Source organism: Ochotona princeps, chromosome 8 (genome assembly GCF_030435755.1).
Source record: "Ochotona princeps isolate mOchPri1 chromosome 8, mOchPri1.hap1, whole genome shotgun sequence".
NCBI lineage: Eukaryota > Metazoa > Chordata > Mammalia > Lagomorpha > Ochotonidae > Ochotona > Ochotona princeps.
In genome coordinates this window covers 26218772-26245475 of record NC_080839.1, presented here as the reverse complement: position 1 = coordinate 26245475, position 26704 = coordinate 26218772, and the positions used below count along the sequence as shown (strand labels likewise).

At 44.6% G+C, this 26704-nt stretch overlaps 1 protein-coding gene across 3 annotated transcripts in view; it reads left to right on the top strand.

The window, feature by feature from the left end:
- The first annotated feature begins 4341 nt into the window (after positions 1–4341).
- Positions 4342–26704, top strand: part of FBXO11 (F-box protein 11) — a 104739-nt gene continuing 82376 nt past the window's right edge. Inside the window, exon 1 of one of the 3 annotated variants that reach the window (XM_058667751.1) lies at positions 4342–4479. Coding sequence is in view for 1 of the 3 variants with exons in the window: in XM_058667750.1 (XP_058523733.1) it covers positions 8137–8347 (211 nt within the window). In the remaining 2 variants the exon portion in view is untranslated. Of the gene's footprint in view, positions 4480–8121; positions 8348–8456; positions 8714–26704 lie in introns of those variants that run through there. The other 2 variants (XM_058667750.1, XM_004590664.4) reach the window with 2 other exon arrangements.

The window sequence follows — 26704 nt, the reverse complement described above, 5'->3', positions numbered from 1 at the left end:
ATCTTGGGCTATGGCTGAGTAGAAGGCCAGGAAGCTCAAGTGGGGCCTTTTGCTTTTCCAATTCTAAATCCTGGGATCCCCTCTTAAGTGTGATAGAAAAAGAATGAGAGTGAGGATAGGAACAAGGGTCAAACAGAGAAGTATCCATAGTATAGCATGAGTCCACCTACATGAATGAGACTGGATTCTAGAATCATACAGTTTGGAACAAAGAGAGATAGCCCCAACCTGCCAGATTAATTGTGACATTACACTATATATCTTCCTCTCCCCAATCTCTCCGAAATTCCAGTGTTTTCTAGGGACCTTCATTTGCTGCTTCTCAATCATCCTATCTGAAGTGACAAGAACAAGTCTGATTGGTTTAAGAATAATCCCTTACCCTTGCCAGGGATTAATTCCAGAATGGGCACTGGGCCCAGTTAGTTAAAAGACATGAGGAGGTTTTAGGAGTAGCATCTGCAATATCTAGATTATATCCAAATCTTCCTTCTTTCTCTTGGTAGTCTTTCCACATTTTTGAATACTTCTATTTCCCTTTTTACTCTGTTCTGATTTGGAAGCACAGTGTTGAATTAAAGTTGACTTCCACTGAGTGACATTGCTCCCCCTACCCCCATATGACCACAGTACTGTATTGCTTAAAAAAGTAAGCAACTCTGGAACTGGTATTGTGGCACAGTGGATTAAGCTGCCACACACAAAGCTGTTTCCCATACAGGTACCAATTTGAGTCCTTGTGCCACATCTGATCCAGCTCCTTGCTAAGGGGATAGCAATAGCCTGGAAACCAACAGAAGATGGCTCAGGTGCTTGGGCCTCTGTCACTCACATGTGAGACCCAGATAGAGTTCCAGGTTCCTGGCTACTGTCTGGCCCAGTTCTGGTAGTTGTAGCCATCTGGGGAGTGAGTCAGCAGATGGAAGATCTCTCACACATTTTGTCTTCAAATAAATTTTGCAAAATTTTCAATGCTTATGGCCTTCCAGTTGATTTTTTTTTTAGGGTATGTCTATTCCCAGCAGGAACTCAAGAATTTTAAAACTTTACTGACAGCACTTTTTTTCTGATCTATAATTCTTTCAGTCTATTAACCTTGCTAAATAAATTGTTAAACACAATCACAAAAACCAAACAAAAAAGATGTTCAATACTGAAAAGTATGTTAGCTATGTAACCAACCGGCACCTTATGCTGATTCCTGAACGTGACACTGCTATGCTGTCTCAAAGGTCAGATTAGGATTATGCTTGCCTTGCAGCTTGCTCTTCTTCCCAGGCTTTCATATTTCCTCAGCCTTGATCAATTTGCCACTTTTTGTATCACTCTCACCCATGTTACTCTTTTCTATCAAAAGCTACTTTCAAGGAGTCCTGGATGGGGGTGTCTGTCTCTCTTACACACACATTTTATATATGGTTTATTTTATTTTTATTGGAAAGGCAGATTTACAGAGAAGGAAAGACAAAGAGAAAGATCTGTCCACTGGTTCACTTCCCAAGTGGCTGCAGTGGCCAGAGCTGAGCTGATCCAAAACCAGGAGCTTCTTCCAGGTCTCCCAGGTGGGTACAGGGTTCCAAGGCTTTGATTCATCCTCTACTGCTTTCCCAGGCCATAAGCAGGGAGCTGGATGGGAAGCAGTGCCCCATGGGGTAGAACCAGTGCCCTTATGGGATCCCTCAAGATGAGGAATTTAGCCTCTAGGCTACTTCCCTGGGTCTGATTTTTTTTTTTTTTTTGAAAGGCAGAGTGAGTTAGAGAGAACTAGAATCTTTCATCCACTGGTTTGCTCCCCAAATGCTGCAGTGGTTGGGGCTGGGCCAGGTCAAAGCTAGTAGCCGAGTCCTTCCTCTAGGTTAACCCTTGCTTGCCCCTCCTCCACCCTGGTGTAGGGGCCCAAATACATCCTCTGTTGCTTTCCCAGCACTTTAGCAAGGTGTTGGATTGAAAGTAGAGCAGCTGGGACTCTAACTGGTACCAGTAAGGGACGTAGATGTCACAGGCTAAGGTTTAACATGTCCTACCCATCCTCCACCCCCTAATTTTATTGTTTTTCTACCTCTTTCCCTTGGTGTTGTGTTTCCTCTATCTTTAAAAAACTTTTTCCTAATGCTACCCATTTTCTAGTCAGATTTCCTCCTTAGAAGAATACAGTTTCTCTACGCACAACATCCATGCAATCTTGGAATTCATAAAGGTTTAAAGTAACACTGAGACCATCAGCAGCAGCAACAACAATACTAGCAACAATTATTTCCTGAGCCTCTGCCACACACCAGGCACTGCTCTAGGATCTGTATAGGAAACCTCATGACAATCCCACAATCGCTCCCATTTTACAGATGCAGAAACAAGCCCAGAGAGGTGGGGGAATTGGCCCAAGGTCAGAGAACCTACTTGTTGCAGAGCTCACTTTTCAAGTGCTAATCTCACACCTGCCCACACTTGTGTCACAGACCTAACAGTCCTTCAAAAATACATCACTTTTATTGTTTCAGCCTAGGCTTCTCTTAACACCTAGCTACTGGGCTCTCCATTTAAAAAGCACAATTAAAGATGTACAGCCATCTAGTACAGCCCATCCTAAATCTTGAACATAATTAATTTCTTTTAATACTGCTATGTCTGTATTATTCCATAGGGAAGTGTATTAAAGTTACATTCTATAATTCTTTAAAGATAACCTGTATTATGAGTATCACTGAATTGCGTGCTTACCAGGTTTTTCCACATATACATTAAATTTAAATCCTTAGTTCCAAGTTAATTTTCACTACCTAGCTGATAAAATATTATCTGAGCATGTATTACAGAAAGAATTTTTCCCGCTTAGTGAGATAAGTCATAGATACTCTAACAAGGACTTTTAAACAGAGTTCGTTATTTCTGCAGGGAAACCATATTCAGATCAAACTTCTTTCTTTTTTTTTTTTTCTTTTTTTTTTTTTTAAAGATTTATTTTATTTTTATTACAAAGTCAGATATACTGAGAGGAGGAGAGATAGAGAGGAAGTGGAGCTGCCGGGATTAGAACCAGCGGCCATATGGGATCAAGGCGAGGACCTTAGCCACTAGGCCAGGCTGCCGAGCCCCAAACTTATTTCTTAAATGACATAAAAGGAGTGAGCAGCTTTGAGGTGTCTTATGTAACTGAGTGAGTGCCCTCGGCTTGGGACTGGATAATGGGATGACAGAGGAAAGAAAAGCGGAATCTTTGAAATGGCAAAAATTATAATTAAAAAATCACAGTAAATATCACCTGCCAGATATTAGAAATAATTAAAGAGCTTATTTTTTTTCTACGCTGCCATTGTGATGGGGCTTATAAACAAATGATTTTAAGTACACTAACCTATTAAACACCAGCAATTAGTTGAGAAAAACAAATACAAACATTCTTGAATAGAGAGCAACCCTGAGGGAATCCGGTCCTCTGAAATTATGCTAAGTGTCAGTGAAATAATTCCAGGAGACTCCTACCCCAAATCAGAAACCCCTTTGCGTTTTTTCATTGTTTTATTTTTCAATCCTGCACAGCTTCTCTGAAAACTAATGGGCAGGAGTATTTGTTACTATGGGATCTGAGAGTGGATAAAATCCTCTGGAATATTTTGGGTTTTCATCAGCACGATTCAGGGTCTTTTCACCTGTGAATGGGAAAAGCCTTGGATTGGCATGCAGTGGCTTTGCTGCTAAGCAGTTTGGGGATTTGGTTCTGTCACCTTGCGCTTTAGTTTCCCAGTCTGTCAAACACAGAAATGAAATGATCTCCAAGGCCTGTCAAAATTCCCATGCTTCACAATTCTGAGATGGCTTTGAAACAAGGAAGTCTCCCACATCTAATCCTATGAAAGAAACTAAAAAATACATAGAAACTAGTGACAATGGAGATATTTTATTATCTTCTCTTAGATGTTCCAATATTGTTAAACTGTTTATCTTGGGTACTTTATCAGCCATCCTGGGAGCAGAGTAGCATGAAGAGGATCCAGAACTTAAGGAAAATGCCAGATGTACAAGAAGGAGAAAAATACATTCTTCACAACCCTGGGGAAAGATGCAACAAACAGGAGTTGTAACCAGACCCAGGATCCTTGCTTTCCATTCCCTCCCACATGGTTACCCTGGATCTGACGTACACTGTGGATGTATTCACATTAATATAGTGAAATCCAAGAGAGTTGGGGCTGGTTGTTTGCTTCCCCTGGCATGGCCGAGAAAGGCCCAGATCTCTGAGAGCTCTGCTTTCAGCTGACCAGCCCATTCAATATGACATAAAGAGAGTAACACAACAATGGTGGGGGGAGGCTCAAAGGATGGGCCCACAGCAAGGCTCCTGGTTCATCAAGGCCTGCACGGGGTAGGCCTTGATGCTGAGGTACCCCTATGTCTTCCAGAGGCACTACGGTGATGCAGTGAGGAGCAACTGACACCAGAGTCAAACAGGCTGTGCTACAGGAGCTAGAACTTATGGCTCAGGTATGGATTTTGACATGATAGCTCCCAGTGACAAAAATGACCAGTTTTATCTCCAGGGCTATAAGTTTTGCTATAAGTCAGACCACACCAGTTGCTCCATAATGGAGGACAACACCATGGCTGGCACTTAGTCCCTCAGAGCCACTACCAGCACAGAATCACCGGGTGAATCAGAGAAAGGTGTTTCTCAAGACTCTTCACTTCTTCCATCAGGAAATGGCCAAAAGTTACTGATCTTATTACAACGAGGGATTTTACTACCATATGCTAGAGTGGTTTTAGTAGGTTAAGCTTATATATCATCACTGCTAAATTTATACAATAAGCCTTTCTCTATATATACAGGTAGATATATGCATAATTATATTTTGGATTGAAAGGTAAGTAGTGGGGGCCCGGCGGGCGTGGCCTAACAGCTAAAGTCCTAGCCTTGAAAGCCCCGGGATCCCATATGGGCGCCGATTCTAATCCCGGCAGCTCCACTTCCCATCCAGCTCCCTGCTTGTGGCCTGGGAAAGCAGTCAAGGACGGCCCAATGCATTGGGACCCTGTACCCGCGTGGGAGACCTGGAAGAGGTTCCAGGTTCCCGGCTTCGGATTGGCGTGCACCGGCCCATTGCGGCTCACTTGGGGAGTGAATCATCGGATGGAGGATCTCCCTCTCTGTCTCTCCTCCTCTCTATATATCTGTCTTTCCAATAAAATGAATAAATCTTTAAAAAAAAAAAATAAAAGAAAGGTAAGTAGTGAAATGAAATTTGAAAAAAGCATTTATGAGGAAAAAAAAATGAGATAATGCAGTGACTTGAGGATAAAAGTTAAAGAAAATAAGCCGCTTTGTACACCTGAGGTGATGTAAATCTTTAAGCCTAAGATTTTGTATTTAACTGGTATTTCCCATAGCAACTTATATATTAATGATACATGGAGGAATAAGTACTTGTTGAATAAAGACCATTAAAAATCTCAGAATTATGGGCACACAAAAAAGTATCATGTCCCTTATTTTTACTGCCCCATGTTTATCTGAATCACATCTAAAGGTTTACCCATTTATACCAAGATGACCAACATAAAACATTTAACTTTTTATAAAGATTTATTTTTTTAATTGGAAAGGCAGATTTATAAAGAGGAGAGACAGAAAGATCTTCAATCAGCTGGTTTACTCCCTCAAGTGGCTACAAGGGCCAGAGCTGATTTCAAGCCAGGAGCTTCTTCCTGGTCTCCCACGTGGGTGCAAGGTCCCAGGGCTTTGGGCCGTCCTCTACTGCTTTCCCAGGCCACAAGCAGAGAGCTGGGATGGGAAGTGGAGCAGCTGGGACATGAACCAGCGCCCATATGGAATCCCTGCACTTGCAAGACAAGAATTTAGCCAACTGAACCCCTGTGCAGGGCTCTGGTTGTTTTCAAATAGCTGCCCTCCTCAATTAATTTGTCGACAAGGAAACTTAGTTTCCCTATTTTTCAAAAACAGTTCTCAAACTTTCAGAATTGTTAAAGACTGCACAGGATTATGTAGTTCCAAATGAGTTTTGATTTTCAGGGCGTGGGGAGCCGTGGTATTTAGAAAAGGATTCTGTCTAGATTGACATACTCAGTCTGGGACAATGCAACACTCACCTCGGCTCCTGGAGCCTCCCCTTGGCCGCAACTCTGTTTCCTCTCAGTCTCTCTCTCTTCCTCGTGCTTTGTAATGGCTTAATTGTGTATCTCAAGCCTAGGTAACAATTGATCAAACTCAAATGAGAGGTAAATCATTCAAAGGTCTGAAAATCAGGGATCGAGTAAACTGCCAGTTTCGCCCCATGCAAATAAAAAAAAATCATATAAACAAAAGAGAGGGAGCGAAGAACTGAGGAGAGTACATTTCTCAGTCATCACAACAGCAGCGAGGGAGTAAAACATTCTCCTTGGGGAGAGATTATGCGGAGCTGAGCAGATACAGAGAGAAAAGATCATTCCTCCTGGGATTTTTCTTTTCCTTTGAGCTTGTGAAATCTAAAATAATAATTGTAAATCATATAAACAAGGAACCTCAACACGTTTACTTGTCTTACATATCGTTTTTCCCGAACACCCTATAGACAGACCACTTCTCCAAAAAGCAAAGCCAATGGACAAAAAGGTCAGAGGCTTGGAAGGCAATGATTAGGAACAGACTCCAAACTTCGGTTGCTGAGCTCAAAGCTCGGTAAAGTGGCTCTCCAAGGTTTACAAATACCCTCAGCTGGGCTAAAGGGCACAGGCTCTCTAGCGCGCCCTACAGCTAACACCTGAACTTACCCACCCCAGGAAACCCCAGTTACCCAAGATCTGCTCCCTCGCTGCACTTTCTTTCCGCTCTAAAATTCGGGTGAAGGTTGGGGTGGAAGGGACGGCAGAAACGGAGAGCCCAGGAAGGATTAATCACTTCTCCCCATTACATCAGCAGCCCCCGCCCTTTCCTCCGACAACCTCTTCTCCCAGAACCGTCGCCATGCACAGGCGCTCCCTTCGCCCACCCCCTCGGCTCTATTATATGCCCTGATACCTCCCCATTATCACCCGCCCCGCCACACACTCCCCCTTTCCTCCTTCCCTCTCCGCGGCGGAGGAGGGAGGAAACCCAAGAGAGGAAACAGGGCGTTGAAGGAAGAGGGCTCCGCGATAAGAGCGGAGGCCGCATTGGCCCGAAGGATGTGTGGGCAGCTCCCATTGGCCGCCCGGCCAGACTCCCCGCCCCTCTCCTTCCCCGCCCCTCCTCCCCTCCCCCCTGCCCGCCGCCCCGCGGCCCTCCCCCGCGCCCCTGGCCAGCCCCGCGGCGGGGAGGGACCGACTGGGCGAGAGGGGAGTCTCCGGCGGTGTCAATGGCTCCTCCTGCCACGGAGCAGCAGCAGAAGCAGCGGCGACGAGGCTGAGGAGGAGGAGGAGGTGGTGGTGGAGGAGGAAGGGTTCCTTTAAGGAGGAGGAACGACGACGCCTCTTTTCCCCCCTATCTCCTCCCTTCACACTCATTTCCCCTTCGCGCAGGAGGGGGGGTAGGAGAGAGAAGAGGCCGAAGAAAGAGAAAAAAATTCGTCTCCGAAATCTCTTTCAGGGGGTGTGGGGGGGAGGAATAGGGGGAAAAAAAAGGGAGCCGGGCGCCCCGCGCTCCCTCCCTCCTCTCCCTCTCCTGCTCCCTTCCTCTCCCGCCCACTCCCCCCGCCGCTCGCGACGCCGCTCGGGAGTCGGCGGGCCCGGGCTCTGTCTCCCCTCGGCCGCCCGCCGCTCTTCGCCTCGGGAGCCCCGGGCGGGCGGACGCCCTTTCTTTCTTCTCTTTCTCGCCCGCTCTGCCCGTCTTTCTGTCTCCGTCCCTCGCGGCCGCCCCGCCCGGCGGCCTCGGCCTTCCCCGCGCGTCGGGCCCGCCCGGCCGGCTGGCCTAGCTCGCTCTGCCGTCTGCCTGCTCCCCCAGCCCTTTCTCTCGACTCGGGGTCCCGCTCGTCCCCCCTCGCCCACCCACCCACCCTCACCTCCGCCCTCCGCGGCTCTCCCCTTCCCCTCGCCCCCTCTCCTCCCTCCCTCCCTTCCCCTTCTCCCCACCCCCTCCTCCTGCCCCGGAGCTCGGCGGTGCGTGTGAGACTCTGTGTGTGAGTGTGTGTGTGTCCCTCCGCCAACGCCGCCACCTCAGCCCGGCAAATGAACTCCGTCCGAGCCGCCAACCGGAGACCCAGGCGAGTGTCGCGGCCGCGCCCGGTGCAGCCCCAGCAGCAGCAGCCCCCGCAGCAGCCGCCCCAACAGCAGCCGCCGCCGCAGCAGCAGCCTCCGCCGCCGCCGCAGCAGCAGCCTCCGCCGCCACCACCGCCGCCTCCGCCGCTGCCTCAGGAGCGGAACAACGCCGGCGAGCGGGGTAAGGCCGTGCTCATTGCGTGGAGGAAGGCCGGGCGGGCGGCCGGGGCGCCGGTGGCGGGTGGGGGTGGGCGAGCGGGGCCGAGGGGAGGCGGGTCCCCTCGGTGCCGCAGTGTCAGCCGGGGCCGGGCCCCGGGCCGGCAGCAGAAAGCCACGGCTTCCCCCCACCCCCTTCGCCTGGGCTGCTCGCCCAGGCCGCGCTTTGTTTGGTTTGGGGGCTCGGCACCCTCCACACACCCATCCCCTCGGCTTCTCCGCCCGCTCGCGGACCCCGCGGGAGTCTGTTGGTGGCTGGGGGCGGGCGAGGGGGAGGGGAATTTCCCCCCTCCTGTGTCGCCTTCCACGCTCTGGGCTGCCCTTTCTGATGGTAGGTGGGGGAACGCCTCGCCGGGATGGGGCGGTGGGGCCGGCTGGGGAACTTGTTCCCCCCATCCCGCTTTCTTTGGTACGAGCCTCCCCCTTCCCGCGGAGAGGAGGGGCGCTGGGGAATCCGAGTGGGCTGTGGTGTTGGCCGGGGAACTTGTTTCCCCCGCCACCCGCCCTCGGTCACGGGGTAGGGGGAGCCGCGACTCCTCTCCCAAGCCCGCGGTGTTTGCTGCGCAGTTTGCCTTTAGTTGCAGATACCCTGGTCAGGACCCATTTAATCAAGACCTTGAAATAAATAAATATAGGATCCCCCTCCCATCGGCCATTTCCAGCCCCCTTCCCTCGTGTGCAGTGCAGTTACCCTTCCGTTCTCTGGGCCTGTTCTCCCTTGGCGACCCCTGCACACCGCGGTGCGACCCTCCGTTTCCGAGTGGGGTCTGAACGCCCCTTGCTGAGACCCGGCCCCTTGGGATCGTGTGTGCGCGCGCGCGTGTGTGTGTGGTGCCCAAGGCCTAGTGAAATGTGTCATTTGGACCCAACTGTGCAGCACTGTCTGGTAACCACCATTGTCTAAGGACTGAGGCTCCCCGGGGTTGGAGTCCTGCTTTAGCAAATAATAATAGTAGTAATAGTAATAATCATGACAGTAATCGTCTTCATTTGTACTTGGATGGTGTGGTTATTTGGGGGAAGGGGAGGAGGTGGGGGTGTTGCACCTTAATCTGCAAATGCAACTATTCTCTTTATTAATCAGCAGCTCGAAGTGGGGGGTGGAGGTCAGTACCGTGTGTTTGTGTACCGCGGTTGTTTTAAGAAGGAGAATTGTTAGGAGACATGCGTGTGTTTTAGTTGGTGGATTAAGGTTAAATTTACATGCGTTGTCACACTTCCTTTAATCCAGGGGACTGCTATTAAACGTCTTTAAAATTTATACATTCTTTACAACTGTTTCATTGTTGTGCTTGGTCGGAATTTGTAATAAACGAGGGAGTGAGATGGTAATCTGAGCGATAGCTTAAAGGTTTGTCACTGGACACTGTTAGTCTTTGAGAAAGCACTTTGCTGTATTTTGCTTCAAAGAATGTGATGCTGAAAGCCAGTTAGAGGGTTTGTGCAACATAGTATAAATGTCTAATGATTCTTTCATGTAGCTGTTTTTTTGTAAATTTAAAAAACCTGTGGTCCCATCAGTTCCTTATGTGTATATTGGAGTTCTGGTGTTCTGGTCAGTTAGTACGCAGGTCTCCTTTTAGAATTGGCACCATGTGTGATAAGATTCACAAAATTAAAAATATGTATTTAATTAAGGACGAAGCACTCAGTTGAAATCTTAGCATCTAATGTTAAGGAGTTCAGTGCCACAGATGTAGTGATTTGTTCTTAATAGCACTGAATCGAGCAGTGAGTGTCAGCGTGACTTAATTTAGTCCCATTGTGTGCTTATAAATATTCTGAATCTCCAGTTCACGATTTGTGTGTAATTTCAGACTTTGTTGAGATAATCTTTTTGGACACTTTACTTCATTTGTTTAAAAGTATTAACTACTGAAATTTATTTCCACTTAATTTGAGGTAAAATGCCTCCTTTGTTGGCAGTCACATGCCAGCTTCAATTTCTTTTCATTGGTGCTCATACACTGACAAAGATGTTCATGAATCAAAATTTCAGTCAGGATGTACCTAACCAAATGGTAAATGAAATTCACTGTAAAATTGTTGCCCTGCTGCAGCTAGTAGAAATCTGTTCGGGAAGTTCTCTGTTTGGCACAGAAAGGAAAGAACTTGCTGATGAGCCTTCAGGGAAAATAGTGTCTTTTCAGAGGACATATAAATGGTCTCAAAATGAAGAAAGCAGTAAGAGGAATTGAAAGATTTAACTTTATATAAAAATATCACTTTTAAAAATTGTTATTTTTTGTTACATTTTTAAATGTTCAATTCACTAAGGTAGCTAAGAAGAAAATTTTGAAAAAAGTTTCATGGAGCATGCACAGTCTCATTATTTCTGGTTTGGAAAGGAGAAGTTTTGTTATTGTTTATCAAAATTAAACCCAGCATATTCCTAAAGTACTTAAGGAACGAAGGATTAAAAAGTACTTGTGGTTTTCTCCTTCTTTTAAAAACTTGTACCAACTTCATGGATATGTACCTTGCATGAAGAGTTTTGGATAGAGTTACATAATAGTGTTTTCCAGGTAGGGAATTAAAGGTGAGATTCATTGTGTTGGAAGCAGCTTGTTGGTTTATATATAAAATAACTTCATATGAAGATGCATTTTAAGTTTGCTAGTGGTAGTAGAATCATTACAAAATAATGTGGGTTTTTTTTTTTTTTTTAAGCAAAAATTTTGTCGCATTCTCTTTTGCCTTCACCCACCGGTCAGATGGAATAAAAACTTTCTTTACAACACATGTATGTGTACACCCCCACATGTACATGTGTGTATGTAGAGTTTTCTTTGTAACGGCCTGTATTTGAAGAAGAAATGGAATTTTACAGAGTGAAATCTAGTGAGAATTGTTAAACTCTCCATGGAGAATTTTTTGCACTCCAAATTGGGAAGCACTGGCCTGGATGTTTCATGAAATGTCTTCGTTTGTGTTATTTAAAATGGTTCATTGTGAAACTAATACTAGTCACTAGGTTTTTTTTGTTTTGTTTTTTAAGTTTTAACTGAGTTTATTTTACAAACCACTTTAAATTCCTAGAAAATCATATATGTTCTATATAGTAACAATTTGATGACTTATCCCATGGGGTTTCATTTTATATAAGTATATGTACATATACATATCATTCTAAGTTTAGCTTTTGCAATTTCTATATTCTTGGATTGTGTTTGTAGTCTTGTTTTCTAAAAGTACAAGGAAAAATTTCCAGTCTACGGAGATGTGATGTATTCAGATCAGTTGTTTTTAGTTGTTAAATTAATACTTTGAATGGATAACAAGTGCACTGAATTTAAAAAGTCATGTTCCTGGGCCCGGCAGCGTGGCCTAGCGGCTAAAGTCCTGCCTTGAACGTGCTTGAATCCCATATGGGCACCGGTTCTAATCCCAGCAGCTCCATTTCCCATCCAGCTCCCTGCTTGTGGCCTGGGAAAGCAGTCAAGGACAGCCCAATGCTTTGGGACCCTGTACCCGCGTGGGAGACCCGGTAGAGGCTCCTGGCTTCTGGCTCTGGATCAGAGCAGCACCAGCCATTGCGCTCACTTGGGGAGTGAATCATCGGACAGAAGATCTTTCTCTCTGTGTCTTCTCCTCTCTATATATTTGACTTTGCAATAAAAATAAATCTTAAAAAATAAACCACAACAAGAAACTAGTAACAATGATTACCCCAGGTAGAATTTAGCAACTAGAGGCAGGTATGTAGGAACATGATTTTTTTTTTTAAAGATTTATTTTTATTACAAAGTCAGATATACAGAGAGGAGGAGAGACAGAGAGGAAGATCTTCCGTCCGATGATTCACTCCCCAAGTGACCACAACGGCCAGAGCTGAGCCCATCCGCAGCCAGGAGCCCAGAGCCTCTTCCAGGTCTCCCACACGAGTGCAGGGTCCCAAGGCTTTGGGCTCTTCTTGACTGCTTTCCCAGGCCGCAAGCAGGGAGCTGGATGGGAAGCGGGGCTGCTGGGATTAGAACTGGCGCCCATATGGCATCCTGGCACGTTTTAAGGTGAGGACTTTAGCCACTAGGCCACTGTGCCGGGCCTCTTGTCGTGTTTTGAGGAAAGATGAAATTTAGATTCTGGAAATATCATGAAAGCTCCTGAAAATATACATAAGTTTCTGTAATTATTGGAAAAGCGTAGAACTGTTTTGAAGTATTGTTTTTGTTTTTGTTTTTAATTGTAAAGGCAGAGTTAGATAGGTCTTCCATCCACTGCTTCTCTCCCCTAATCGCCTCTTAGAAGTCTTCCACGTGGGTGACAGGGGCCATAGCACTTGATGCTGCTTTTTCACGTGCATTAGCAGAGAATGGATGGGAAGTGGAGTAAAAAAGAAATTAAATTCAGCTTGCATTCCTTATGGGATGCTGTTTTGGAGATAGTGGCTTTAACCACTATGCCATAATGCTAGCCCCATAGTGCTAAAAATTGTGTTATGTTTATAACTCAAGGAATTTAATGAATGTGATATTACTAATAATTTTGTTATGTATAGTTATATAGGACAAAGACATAATCTGTTTAATCCTACTTTTGTGTGATAAAAATCTCACCTTTGACATTGAAATCCTAGGGCTTTCTTGAACAAATTGGAATAATTCAGTATGTACAGTATTGTGCAAGCTGTTTCTGATGGAGTTGAATTTTGATAACTGTGTAGCAGTCAGAGCTCTCTGGTTTATGTTCATGCATCTCAGTTAGGCCTTCGATGTTGTGGCAGACGACACTTCACTGCCAGGTTCTTCCTGCTTCTCGTAGAATAAAGGACATCTGCAACCTGAATAGATGGACATTTGAGGGATACCAGTGTCCCACATTCCCATGAGACAAGTGCCATCTAGTTCACTCTTTTTTTTTTTTTTTTTTTAAGATTTTATTATTATTGGAAAGCCGGATATACAGAGAGGAGGAGAGACAGAGAGGAAGATCTTTTTTTGTTTGTTTGTTTATTTTTTATTTTATTGTATAGTTGTTGACAATCTTTACATAGTTAATTATGGTTAACAAAAAAAGGTTCAGGGGGTATAGGGAAGTGGGTAATACTGTTATGTCCATATTGTTTCCATCATGTATCTGAGGTAAAGGGGGATATTGAGGGAGAAGCCCCACCCGGTTTCCCGCCCACCCCAAGTCCCGGATGTGGGGCATGCTCTGAGATATTTGCTCAAGTGGTGTTAATAGTTCTCCAGTTATGAATCGCTGCCAGTTTCGCTCGATGAGGTCGTCCACTGATTGATATGGTCCATCATAAAGTCTCCGTTTGCCCCATATTTCATTGCCAACATATAGCTGAGATGAATGATTGTCCTGTTCTGTCTTCTGTCTTTTCTTGGTTAGAGTTCTGAGTCCAGCAGTTCGATTGGGGAGATCTCCAAAGAAACTTTGAGGTATTCCCACACTAGATTCTTGTATGTTCTAGCAAGCACAGGGCCTGGCACAGTCCATCACCCCGATCAGCTGGTGGTTTCAATTGCTGGGTTGTTTCTGTTTTCAGTACCGAGTTGCACTGGAACCAGTGGGTGTTGCTGTCCGGTCTGGTTCGGCCCAGCACATACTCGGCCCTTCAACCAGTGGGAGCTGCAGCCTAGTCGGGGTGACCCACAATAACCCCCACCAGGCCCACCCCCTACCCTGGCTTGCCAGTATGTGTAGCAGAAGACCAGTCTGTCCCCCATCCCATTTGGCTCTTGTACTTGTCAATGGGTATTAAAGCTTTGTTCCATCTAACCAATTCAACTATCCAGCCCTCACGGATGTTGTTGAGTGCCTCTCTGTCTAGCCATTCCACCCCCCATCCTAGTTTTCATGGGAGTAGTAACCCAAGAGGGGGAAACCCACTATTTCCCTCCTGGGTCTCAGAGAGGAAGGTCTTCCATCTGATGTTTCACTCCCCAAGTGAGCCGCAACGGGCCGGTATGCGCCAATCCGATGCCGGGACCAGGAACTTCTTCCAGGTCTCCCACGCGGGTACAGGGTCCCAAAGCTTTGGGCTGTCCTTGACTGCTTTCCCAGGCCACAAGCAGGGAGCTGGATGGGAAGTGGAGCGGCTGGGATTAGAACCGGCACCCATATGGGATCCCAGGGCTTTCAAGGCGAGGACTTTAGCTGCTAGGCCACGCCGCTAGGCCACATCTAGTTCACTCTTGATGGCTTGGTTTATTTTCTCACTGTCTCAGACAACCTGTTTTCTCAAGCTTAAAATTTGAGGGTGTTTAGTGTTGTGAACACAGTGGGTTGAGGCTCCATTTGTGGCACCCTCATCCCTTACTGGAGTGCTAATTGGAGTCCCAGTTCTGGTTCCAATTTTGCTCCCTACTGATCCATCTGGGAAAGCAGTGGATAATGGCAGACAGATGGAAGATCTCTTTTTCTTTGTCACTTTTTTTTTAAAGATTATTTATTTTTATTGCAAAGTCAGATATACAGGGAGGAGGAGAGACAGAGAGGAAGATCTTCCGTCCAATGATTCACTCCCCAAGTGAGCGCAACGGCTGGTGCTGCTCTGATCCAGAGCCAGGAGCCAGGAGCCAGAAGCCAGGAGCCTCTACCGGGTCTCCCACACGGGAGCAGGGTCCCAAATCTTTGGGCCGTCCTCGACTGCTTTCCCAGGCCACAAGCAGGGAGCTGGATAGGAAGTGGAGCTGACGGGATTAAAACCGGTGCCCATTTGGGATCCCGGTGCGTTCAAGGCAAGGACTTTATCCACTAGGCCACTGCGCTGGGCCCTGTCACTTCTTTTTAAATAAGTGAATAAATAAATCATAAAGACCACTTTTTCAGGGATAGAAATGGAGTAGTGTTAGTTTGAAGTCTTCTGATGAGGTGTAGGATTGCCCCGTGTTGCTTTTTCTGTTTCTTTATTGGAAATCCTGACAAATCCAAGGAAAAGCTCACAACTTGGAAACCTACCAGGAAAGTGAGAACCTCCAGTAGTTCCTGACCTCTTAGGACTTAGATTTGGCAGAGGTCAAAGGCTAGAGAGTATATTCATTCCTCAGTATATGGACATTTGGTTCCAGGATGGTGCACAGAAAAAAATCTCTCCATTATAATATTCATGAAATGGCATGGTATACTAGTTTCATGTGACCTAAGCATATACTTAGTACGGTGTAAATGCCATGTACATAGTTACACATTGTTGCTTAGAGAATAACAAGGAAAAAATGTATATGTATTTACTACAGGTTTAGTGTTTTTCTAGATCTTTTTGGTGTATAGTTGATTGAATCTATGGGTGCAGAACCTGCAGGTAGCAAAGACCAACTGTATTTTTTCACCTTTTTAAAAAGTTTGTCTTAACATTAACATAACTGGTATACATTAATAAGCTATTTGAACATGAGATCTCCTGTTTTGTCTCACTTTTTATCCCTAACTATTAGTAAGTTGCTCTGTCTGGTTACACGTATCTTTGAAATATTACTCTGTTTTAGACTTTCCATTTTACTAATTTAGCAACCCTTGGAATTGCATTCTTTCAAAAATCTATGGTTGGTTTGAGATTGTTTTCAAACAGAAAATACAAGCTATGAGACTGTTGAAAAGTATGATGTAAAAGGTATAGAGTTAAAACTACATAAATGGGTTACAATCTTGGTTATATTCTTGATTTAATTTATTTGAAGGAGTTGGAGAGATCTTCCATCTGCTTGTTCACTCTCCAGATGGCCAGAATAGTCAATACTGGTCAGACGGAAGCAAGGAGCCAGGAATTTCTTCCAGGTATTCTGCATGGGTGGCAGAGATTCTAGCACTTTTGCCATCTTCCCCTGCTCTCTGACGACATCAGCAGGGAACCAGATTGTAAGTGGAGCAGCTAGGACATGAACTGGATGCTTGTGTTGCAGGTAGCAGCTTTAACTTACATTTCACATTGCTAGCCTCTGATTAACTTTTGTTTTTAAAGATATATTTATTTTACTTCAAACAGTTACCAAAAGAGGGAGGGAGATGTATCTTCTGTCTGCTGCTTCATACCCCAAATGGCTGCAGTGGCTGGATCTGGGCTGCTCCAGCGTCAGGAGCCAGGAACTACTTGTGGGTCTCCCACAAGAGTGCCCAAGGACCTGAGCCCTCTTCTACTGCTTTCCCAGGCCATAAGCAGGGTGCTGGATGCGAAGTGGAGCAGCTGGGACATGACCCGGTGCCAGTATGGGATGCCGTACTGCTGTGTAATTGTACCAGCCCCTGTTTTGTTTTTAGAATTTTTTATTTATTTGAGACAGAGTTACACAGAGAAAGGAAAAACAAGTTTTTCATTCACTGGCTCACTGACGAAATGGCCGCAATGCCTAGGGCTGGTACAGGCTGAAGCCAGGATCCAGGAGCTGCTTCTGGATCTCCCAGGTAGGTGCAGCGGCGCATGTGCTTGGGTCATCTTCTGTTGCTTTCAAAGGTGTCTTAGTAGTGAGCTGAGTTGAAAGTGGAGCAGGGCTCAGCACAGTAGCCTAGTGGCTAAAGTCCTCACATTGCACAAGCTGGGATCCCATATGAGCACCAGTTCTAATCTCGGTAGTCCCGCTTCCCATCCTGGCTTCAGTTCGACTCAGCTCCTGTTGTTGTTGCCACTTTGGGAGCGAACCAGCAGAAAAAAAGATGTTCCTCTGTGTCTCTCCCCTCTGTGAATCTGACTTTCCAATAAAAATAAATAAAGCTACGGGACCGTAGCCTAGTGGCTAAAGTCCTCACCTTGCACATGCTGGGATCCCATATTGGCGCTGGTTTTAGTCCCGGCAACCCCGCTTCCCATTCAGCTCCCTTCTTGTGGCCTGGGAAGGCATTCAGGAGTGGCCCAAGGGCCTGGCGGCGTGGCCTAGCCGCTAAAGTCCTCGCCTTGAAAGCCCCGGGATCCCATATGGGCGCCGGTTCTAATCCCGGCAGCTCCACTTTCCATCCAGCTCCCTGCTTGTGGCCTGGGAAAGCAGTTGAGGACGGCCCAATGCATTGGGACCCTGTACCCGCGTGGGAGACCTGGAAGAAGTTCCTGGTTCCTGGCTTCAGATCGGCGCGCACCGGCCCGTTGCGGCTCACTTGGGGAGTGAATGATCGGACGGAAGATCTTCCTCTCTGTCTCTCCTCCTCTGTGTATATCTGGCTGTAATAAAATGAATAAATCTTTTAAAAAAAAAAAAAGAGTGGCCCAAAAATCTTTGGGACCCTGCACCCGAATGGGAGACCTGGAAGAGGTTCCAGGCTCCTGGCTTCAGATCAGCACAGCTTTGGCTGTTGCAGCCGCTTGGGAAGTGAACTATCGGATGGAAAAAGTGGAGCAGCCAGGACCTGAACCCATATGTAACATGTAGCAAGCAGTGGCTTTACTTGCTACAGCACAACGATGATCCCCTTGGTTAACCTTTTGACATTGAGCAAGCAGTGTAACTTCTGTGAGCCTTAATTCATAATCTTTAAAAATTGAGCTAACATTTGCCTTATTGAGTATTTGTAAAGATAAGTAATGGTAAATTACCTTGAATGTGATATTATCAATAAATGTCAGTTTTTTTTAAGCATAGAAAAATAATTGGATTAGAAGAAATTAAATGCAAGAAATGAAATGTGTGTCAGTTATTTTCTGGTACACCCTAAAATACACCATAGATAATTTGCTATGACATCAGGAAGACTGGTTTGTAATTGTAAATAAGTTAATCTTGCATTGAACTAAAATAGTCTTTAAGTAAAGAATAGGGAAATAGAAGAAGTAGGTGTATGGATTCTTTTTATTACAAAGTCAGATATACAGAGAGGAGGAGAGACAGAGAGGAAGATCTTCCGTCCGATCATTCACTCCCCAAGTGAGCTGCAACGGCCGGTGCGCGCCGATCTGAAGCCGGGAACCTGGAACCTCTTCTGGGTCTCCCACGCGGGTGCAGGGTCCCAAAGCTTTGGGCCATCCTTGACTGCTTTCCCAGGCCACAAGCAGGGAGCTGGATGGAAAGTGGAGCTGCCGGGATTAGAACCGGCGCCCATATGGGATCCTGGTGGGTTCCAGGCGAGGACTTTAGCGGCTAGGCCACGCTGCCGGGCCTCAGGTATATGGATTCTGAAACATTAACTTTGTTTCTGCTGTGTGCTGGCATGTTGGGAGGCACTTTTTTTCTTAATGATTGTAGAAATTATTTAATTAAAGTAGATTTTATGTCCACCCCATTTTTATTTTGTGTGGGTTTTATTTATTTATTTATATTGGAAAGGCAGATATACAGAGAGGAATTTCTTCCGTCCGTTGATTCACTCCTCAAGCGACCGCAACGGCTGGAGCTGAGCCAGTTCAAAGCCAGGAGCCAGGAACTTCCTCCGGGGCTCCCTCATGGCTGCAGGGTCCCAAAGCTTTGGGCCGTCCTCGACTGCATTCCCAGGCCACAGGCAGGGAGCTGGATGGGAAGTGGAGCTGCCAAACACTAACGGCGCTCATATGGGATCCCAGGGTGTGCAAGGTGAAAATTTCAGCCACTAGGCAACTGCACAGCTCCCCCCTTTTCTTTTTAAACAAGTGAGCTTACAGTCATGGATACCCAGCAGGAAAGATGCATAAATGATTTATATCACCCAGTCTTTCCATAAGCAAGGAGAGATACCAACATGCATCTGCCCGAAGTCTTTATTTTTAGTGGAGGAATAACCTCCCCTTGCAGCAAATCTATTTTCTCCCCTGTCCCATCTGACCTATCAGAGATAGATACATCAGTTTGATGCCATTGATTGTTTAATTATCTGTTTTTTCATTTTCCACATAAACTTGTGATCATAGTTTTTAGTTCCTATGATTTGTCCTGAGAATGCACTGATTGACCAGTGTGTTTTTCCAGTGTTGATGAGATCATCAAGCGCTAGTACAAAGGATAGATTTCTCCTGTGTTACTCATCAGTTATGAATAAAGATGATAAATCAGTTTTAGCTCATGATTATAGCTGGACTATTTTAGGAGAGAAAAAGTGAATTAAATTAGTGTTAGACTTCAATATTAAACTTTGGTTTGTGGATGAACTATTCATATCTATTTTGGTGTTTATAATATGCATATCTTAAGGTTTTTATGTTTGGTTAATGTAAGAAATGTGCTTGAATTTAATCTTTAGAAAATAGAGAAATGAAACCAAATAACTTCCTTTATATAATTTATTTTGTTTTAGATAGGTATCAGAATTAGAAATTGAACACATTAGTTGCGTTTTTATGAACTTAAAATACCCAAAATAAAGTAGCATGATAAAGTAAATATAAGTTCTACAAATTAATTGCATGTTCTTCTGGTTGTACTCATCCAGTTGTCAAATAATCTACTCTTTTTTACAAATGGAAAGGACCAGAGTTGTGGCTTATTGGCTTAAACTACTCCTGCAACACTGGCATCCTGTATTAGAGCATTGGTTCAATTCCTGGCTGCTCTGCTTTGTGACCCAGCTCCCAACTGATGTGCCTGAGAAAGCTTGGGCCCCCTTCCACCCCTGTGGGAGATCCAGTTGGAATTCCAGGTTCCTGGCTTGAGTCTTGCTCTACCCTGGCCATTGTGGCCATCTGGGGAATGTACTAATGAGTGATAGATCTCTATCTCTTCTTGTCTCTGTTATTCTGCTTTTCAAATTCAGAATCAAAAGTTCTGAAGAAATGAAAGGTTGTGGGGGCTGTGTTCAGTAAAGGCAAAAATTATTAAAAGCTATTTTGTTACTAAACTTTAAAGTTAAGTAATACTTGCATATCATAAGAGGTGTCTTTTTCTTCCCCTCCTGGAAAATATCCTACTCTTTTCTATTTTCTCAATCTTTGAAGGGTAGAAACGGGGTTAACTTGTGCTTCGGATTATTTAAATTTCTGGTAATAATGATGGTTTTGCTTTCACCATTTTCCTGTAATGAGCAACATAACATCAGGTTGCTCATCATGTTTTCAGATGACTAGTTGGGTTGTGGCAAAAGCTTTATTGAAAGTTTTCATTTTTGTTTAGTTTGGAATTAACCTGGCTACTTTGGCATTGGTTTCTTCAGTATCATGATATAGCCCCTTACTTTAATCAGTTTAGTGTTTGCTGGTTTTTCAACTCTGGGTAAGAAAATCATTATTTTCACATGAGTGTTAATTTTATATATTGCATCTACAGTTTATAGCATGGTATATGTAAGTATGTGTGGTTGTATGAGGAGATAGGGGCTCTGGAAAGAAGAGCATATGAGCAGGATTAGCATATATTTTACTAGCAGTTTTTTCCCCCACAAAATTGTTGGTAAGCTTTTGAAGAAAAAAATCAGATGTTACGGAGAATTACAGATGAATAGAATTTAGTAAATGAAAGTAGGAATCTCTCGGGCCCGGCGGCGTGGCCTAACGGCTAAAGTCCTCGCCTTGAAAGCCCCGGGATCCCATGTGGGCGCCGGTTCTAATCCCGGCAGCTCCACTTTCCATCCAGCTCCCTGCTTGTGGCCTGGGAAAGCAGTTGAGGACGGCCCAATGCATTGGGACACTGCACCCTCGTGGGAGACCCGTAAGAGGTTCCTGGTTCCTGGCCTCGGATCGGCGTGCATCGGTCCGTTGCGGCTCACTTGGGGAGTGAATGATCGGACGGAAGATCTTCCTCTCTGTCTCTCCTCCTCTGTGTATATCTGGCTGTAATAAAAATGAAGAAATCTTAAAAAAAGAAAGTAGGAATCTTTCTATCCTTGTATCAGTGATAGAAAAGAGAGGTCAAGTTCAAAAATTTGAAAGAAATGAGAGTAGGGGCAGTGCATTGCATTTTGAAATTGAGTATTTTTAGTAAATGATCTTACAGTAAAGGAAATTATGGATTCATTCATTTTTCTTTTCATGTAAGGTCAGCAATGTTAAAAGTAGTGAGTGTCTTCCCAATTATGTGTAAATGAGCTTTGCATAATCCTCTGAAAGGTATTCATGGTGTTAAGAGACTTATGAAAAAAGTATCAAACTTACAGTGTTAAGAGACATTTGATACTTTTTAAAAAGATCTATTTTTATTGGAAAGGCAGATTTTCAGAGGAGATACAGAGAGAGATCTTCCATCCACTGGTTTATTCCCCAAATGGCTGCAAAGGCCAAAGCTGAGCCGATCCCAAGCCAGGAGCTTTTTCCGGGTCTCACACACAAGCACAGGGTCCCTAGCCTTTGGGTCCCGCACAGCTTTTGCAGGCCACAAAGAGTGAATTGGATGGGAAGTGGAGCAGCTGGGATCATGAACCGGCATCCAGTATGGGATCCTGGTTCTTAGAAGGGAAAGATTAGCCAATTGAGCCGTATTTTTTTTTATGCCCAGTAATAGATACAAGAGAAATTAAGTCATTTGGAGAAAGATGGGTAGAAGGTTTGCTATGGAAGTTTAGATAAGTACTTCCTGGGTTAGGAAGAGTAGCGAATTCTCTGAAGAACCGCATTGTATGTATTTTTTAGATTCATCCATTTTTACTAGGCAGATTTACTGAGAGGAGAGAGCTGAGCTGATCCAAAGCCAGGGCTTTTGGGTCTCCCATGTGGGTGCAGGGACCAAGGCTTTGGGTCATCCCCAACTGCTTTCCTAGCCCATGAGCAGGGGGCTGTATAAGACATGGAATATCAGGGACACAAACTGGTGCCCATGTGGGATGCCTGCTCTGTAAGGCAAAGGATTAGCTAGCTGAATCATTGTACAAGCTCCCCTTCCCCGCCCCGGTTTGAAAGAGTGGTAGGGTGAGAGAGAGAGATCTTCTGTCCCTTGGTTTACTCCCTAGGTAATAGTGGCCAGACTGGAGCTGAGAAACAGGAACTTCATCTTGTTCTCCCACATGGGTGCACAGGTCCAAGCACTTAAGCTGTTTCCCCTGCTTTACCTCACCGTCAGCAGGGAGCTGGATGAGAAGCAGAGCAGCCAAGACTCTAATTGACACCAGCATGGCATATCGTCATTTTAGCATCAGCCTTAATCATCTGCTTCATAATCCTGGCCTGCCCTTTATCACTTTTCATGATCTGCTTCTGACTTCAACATTACAATGTTTCATTTCTCTCCTTAAAGACTAATTTTGGATGAGCATTGGGTTATAAAAGAGTAGAGTTGGAACAATTTGAGAGTGGTAGAATGTGTGGATTATCTGAATCAGCAGTGGCAATTTGAATTAGAAAAATAAATAGGCTGTATGTGTATAAAGGTATGTAGGTATTTAAACTGAAAATAATTTTCTAATAATTTTTTTAATTTGATAGAGAGGCAGAGGGAAGAGAGAGATCTTCTACCTGCTGGTTTACACCCCACATATCCGTAGTGACTTGGACTGGATCAGGCTGAAGCCCGAAATCGGGAACTTCATGCTGGTTTCCGTGAGGTTGGCCAGGCCTTCTTCTGATGCTCTCCCAGCACATTGTCAGGGAACTAGATCAGAAGCAGAATAGCTGGGACTCAAACCTCTGTTGCAGTATGGGGTGCTAGTCTGCAAGTGGTGCTTAGCCACACTGCACCTTAACACTGACCCTTGATTAAATTTTTTGGAGATTTATTTATTTTTATTGGAAAGGCAGATTTATAGAGAGAGAGACAAAGATCTCCCACCCACTGATTCGCTTCCAAAACAGATGCAACAGCCAGAGCTGAGCCAGTCCGAAGCGAGGACCTTCACCTGGGTTTCCCATACAGGGGTGCAGGGTCCCAAGACTTTGGGCCGTCCTCAACTGCTTTTGCAGGCCACAAGCAGGGAGCTGGATGGGAAGTGGAGCAGCTTTGGGATATGAACCAGTGCCCATATGGGATCTCATTCAAGGTGAGGACTTTAGCCACTAGGCTACCACACCTGGCCCTCAATTAAACCTTTTAAACCTAGCTCTAAACTAACATGTAAATATGTGGATTGGTGTTATGATTCAGTGGGTTAGGATTCCACTTGCAAGATAGACTTCCTGTATTTAAATGCCAGTTTGAGTCCTAGCTGCTCTGCTTCCAATCCAACCTAAGTGCCTGGAAGGGTTTCAGAAGATGGCCCAAGTGCTTGGACCCCTGTTACCTGTATGAGACACCAGAGGAATTAAGGGCCTGTAGCTTCAGCCTGACCCAGCCCTGGTTCTTGCTGCCATTTGGAGAAGTGAGCTAACAGGTAGAAGGAATGTGTGTGTCTGTCTCCCTTTCTCCCTGTTATTATGTTGCTATGCCTTTCAGATATATTTTTACTTTAAAAAATAAGTACACAAATAATCAGTGTATAGCTTAATTACTTTTCATAAAATGAACATCTAGATTAAACAATGATACCCAGAACTATATAATAGATGCTGTCTGGGTGTAGAAATCAAGCACTATTGGCAGGTAATCCAATAGAGAAGTAAACAGTTTATTGTGCCAGCATGCTGGGGTCAGATCGTACTTGGGGCACACAGGCCAGTCAAGCGGATCGAAACCCCCCCAACACAAGGCTCGAGATTATATAGGCCCTTTTGGCTATAACGTACATCAACATCAACTTAAAATTAACAACTTTAGACTTTTACGGCTCCCAAGTGCAAGCAGTCTACTCCGGTCCCACGGCTCATCCCATCCTGGCACCCATATCTTTATGGCTCCTCCAGTCCCTGGGACTGGGAAACTGCACCCCTGCCTTCCTGCACCCGGGCTCCTAACCCATTTTTAATTGGTTCTTTTAGTTACATCCATGTTTTCAGGTAATCACCCAATGTGTATTCCTGTTTCTTGCTTTGTTCCATAAAGTCTGTGCATTCCATCTTTGTTGCTGTTAACTTTAGTTCAGCCTCTGGTAACTGTTTAATGTTAAATTGAATGAATAAAGTATAGTATATTTTACATTACACAGTTGATGAGCAGAGTTGTTTTTGTGTTTGGCTGTCCAGAATGGTATTGTTGGTTTTTACTTTTGTTTGAAAGGCAGATTGCTACAACATTCCCCCCACCCCCAAAGAATTCACTCCCCAAATGACTGCAAAATTTGGGCTGGATTCGAAACTAGGAATTCAATCCATATTTTCCACTGTGGATGGCAGGGACCCAAGTACCTGCTGCTTTCCAGGTGTGCACTAACAGAATTGGAATTGGAAGGCAATCAGCCTTGAACCCAGGCACTCTGAAAGTGGATACCGGTGTCCCAAGAGCTTAACCACTGTACCAAATGCCTGCCCCTGCATGTTTGATTTTTTAAAAACTTTGGAAATTAGTATTTCAGTAAAAATTTTTTAGTATTCAAACTTTTTGCAAGTATGCAGTCTGAAAATTCAAGGAGCTTTTTCTATTTGAAAGACAGAGGTAATGGCAGGATGAGGAAGAGGGAGGGGGCAGCGGGACGAGGCACAGAGATCTTCCATCCACGCGTTTACTCCTCAAATGGCCACAGGAACTGGAGCCTGAAACGATCTAAAGCCAGGGACCCAAAGACCTGGACCATCCTATCCTCCGCTGCTGTACTAGATCATAACAGGGAGCTGGATCATAAGTAGAGAATCTAGGATAAGCACTGACACCCAAATAGGATGTTGGTACTACAGGAAAAGGTTTAGGTACTCCACATTGATGGCCCCTCCTTTTTAATTTCCCTAAAAATTGTAGATTGGGTTGTGAGGAGGACTGTCTTTGCTTTATTCCAAAACTTTAAAAAACAATTGGGTTTAATATGATTCCAAGTTTTCCCCAAACCATTGTCTCCTTTTGTTACTAAAGTGGTTGTAATTATTTTTAATGGTTCTTTTGTGTTTAAAGCCTGGTTTTTTTGTTTTTTTGTTGGAGCATTGCAAATATTTTAAAAATATATTTGAGAGGCAAACAAGAAGCAGAAAGAATTTTCAGGTGCTGGTTCTCTGCCCAAATAATATGTCTGCAACAGCCAGGGCTGGACCAGGCTTAAGCCAGAAGCTTCTGGGTGTCCCACATGAGTGACAGGAGCCCAAGTTCTCAAGCCATTATCTGCTGATTCTTTGCAGTGTCAGGAAGCCTGAATTCTGGGCCCAGAATTCAACTCAGGCCACTTGTATGTAAAATATGGGTCTCAGCGACTAGGCCAAACGTCTATTTAAGCTTATTCTTTTTACTTCTATAAGTAAAAATAATACTGTTTTATTGTTGTTTGATCAGTCATTTTTTTTGCATGTCTTTAATTGCCTTCTGTTATCTGTCAGTTTATTTTTTAAAAGAGGAGAAATAAAAAATGGGACACATTGTGTTTACAACAATATATCCAATCCTGACAAGATTTATCTATTTCTATGTATAGGAAGGAAGAGGGTGAAAAAGTGCTGCCAGCATCCTGCTGACTTCTTAGTCAGAGCTTGTGCTAAAGAGTAAAGGGCATGCGAGCTTCTATTCCCTGTAACACAAATATTCCCTGAGATATCAGGGCTGTGTTCTTAAAGAACTAGTTACATAAAATTGATGTAGTAGCTTTAGATTCCAAAAGATAAAGATTTCATTATTTTGTATCTGTTGTTGCAGCACCTGACTGTTCAATACTGATAGTTAACCTTTCTTGGTCACAAAAAGTGACATTGAGATCCTGGTGCAATAGCCTAGTAGCTGAATCCTCGCCTTGCATCCTCCAGGATCCCATAAAGTCACTGGTTCATGTCGCAGCTGCTTTACTTCCCATCCATGTGGCCTGGGAAAGCAGTGGAGTATGGTCCAAGACCTTGTGACCCTGCACCCACATGGAGGACCTGGAGGAGCTGATTGGCTCAGCTCCATTGCAGCCACTTGGGAAGTGAACCAGTGGTGGGTGGAAGATCTTTGTCTCTCCTTCTCTGTATAGCTGAGTATCCCATAAAAAGTTAAAAGAAATTTTTAAGAAAAACATTTTTTTTTAAGTGGCATTGGGGAGACTGCAGTTGTCTTTTTTATTTTATTTTTTAAGGTAAAGTATATAGCCTTGTTTATTAAGCTTTACTACTAAATTTGAGAATAAGGAGCCTGAGCTGGTCCAGAGTGATGTTTTTTTTTTTCAAAGTGGTTTCTTAAATCTCCAGTTCCAAATTAGGAGACTTTTAAATAAGATCACTTCTGAGATATCTAAAATTCTTTGTTTTTATTTTATGTCACTGTATATAGACAGAATCACTACCTTAAAAAATTATTTGTTTTGAAAGGCAGGGTGATAGGGAAAGACAGAAAGATCTTCTGTGTGGTGGTTCATTCGCACAGATGGCTGCAGGGGCTAGGGCTGATCCAGGGTGAAGCTGGGAGCCAGGAACTTCATAGTATATGGAGTCTCATGTGTGGATGGCAGAGGCCCATATATCTGCGCCATTTCCTTGTTGGCTTCCCAGGCACATTTTCAGGGAACTGAATCTGAGTCAGAATAGCCAGGGCTGGAACTGGTCCCCTGACATGTGATGCTGGTGTTGTAAGCAGCA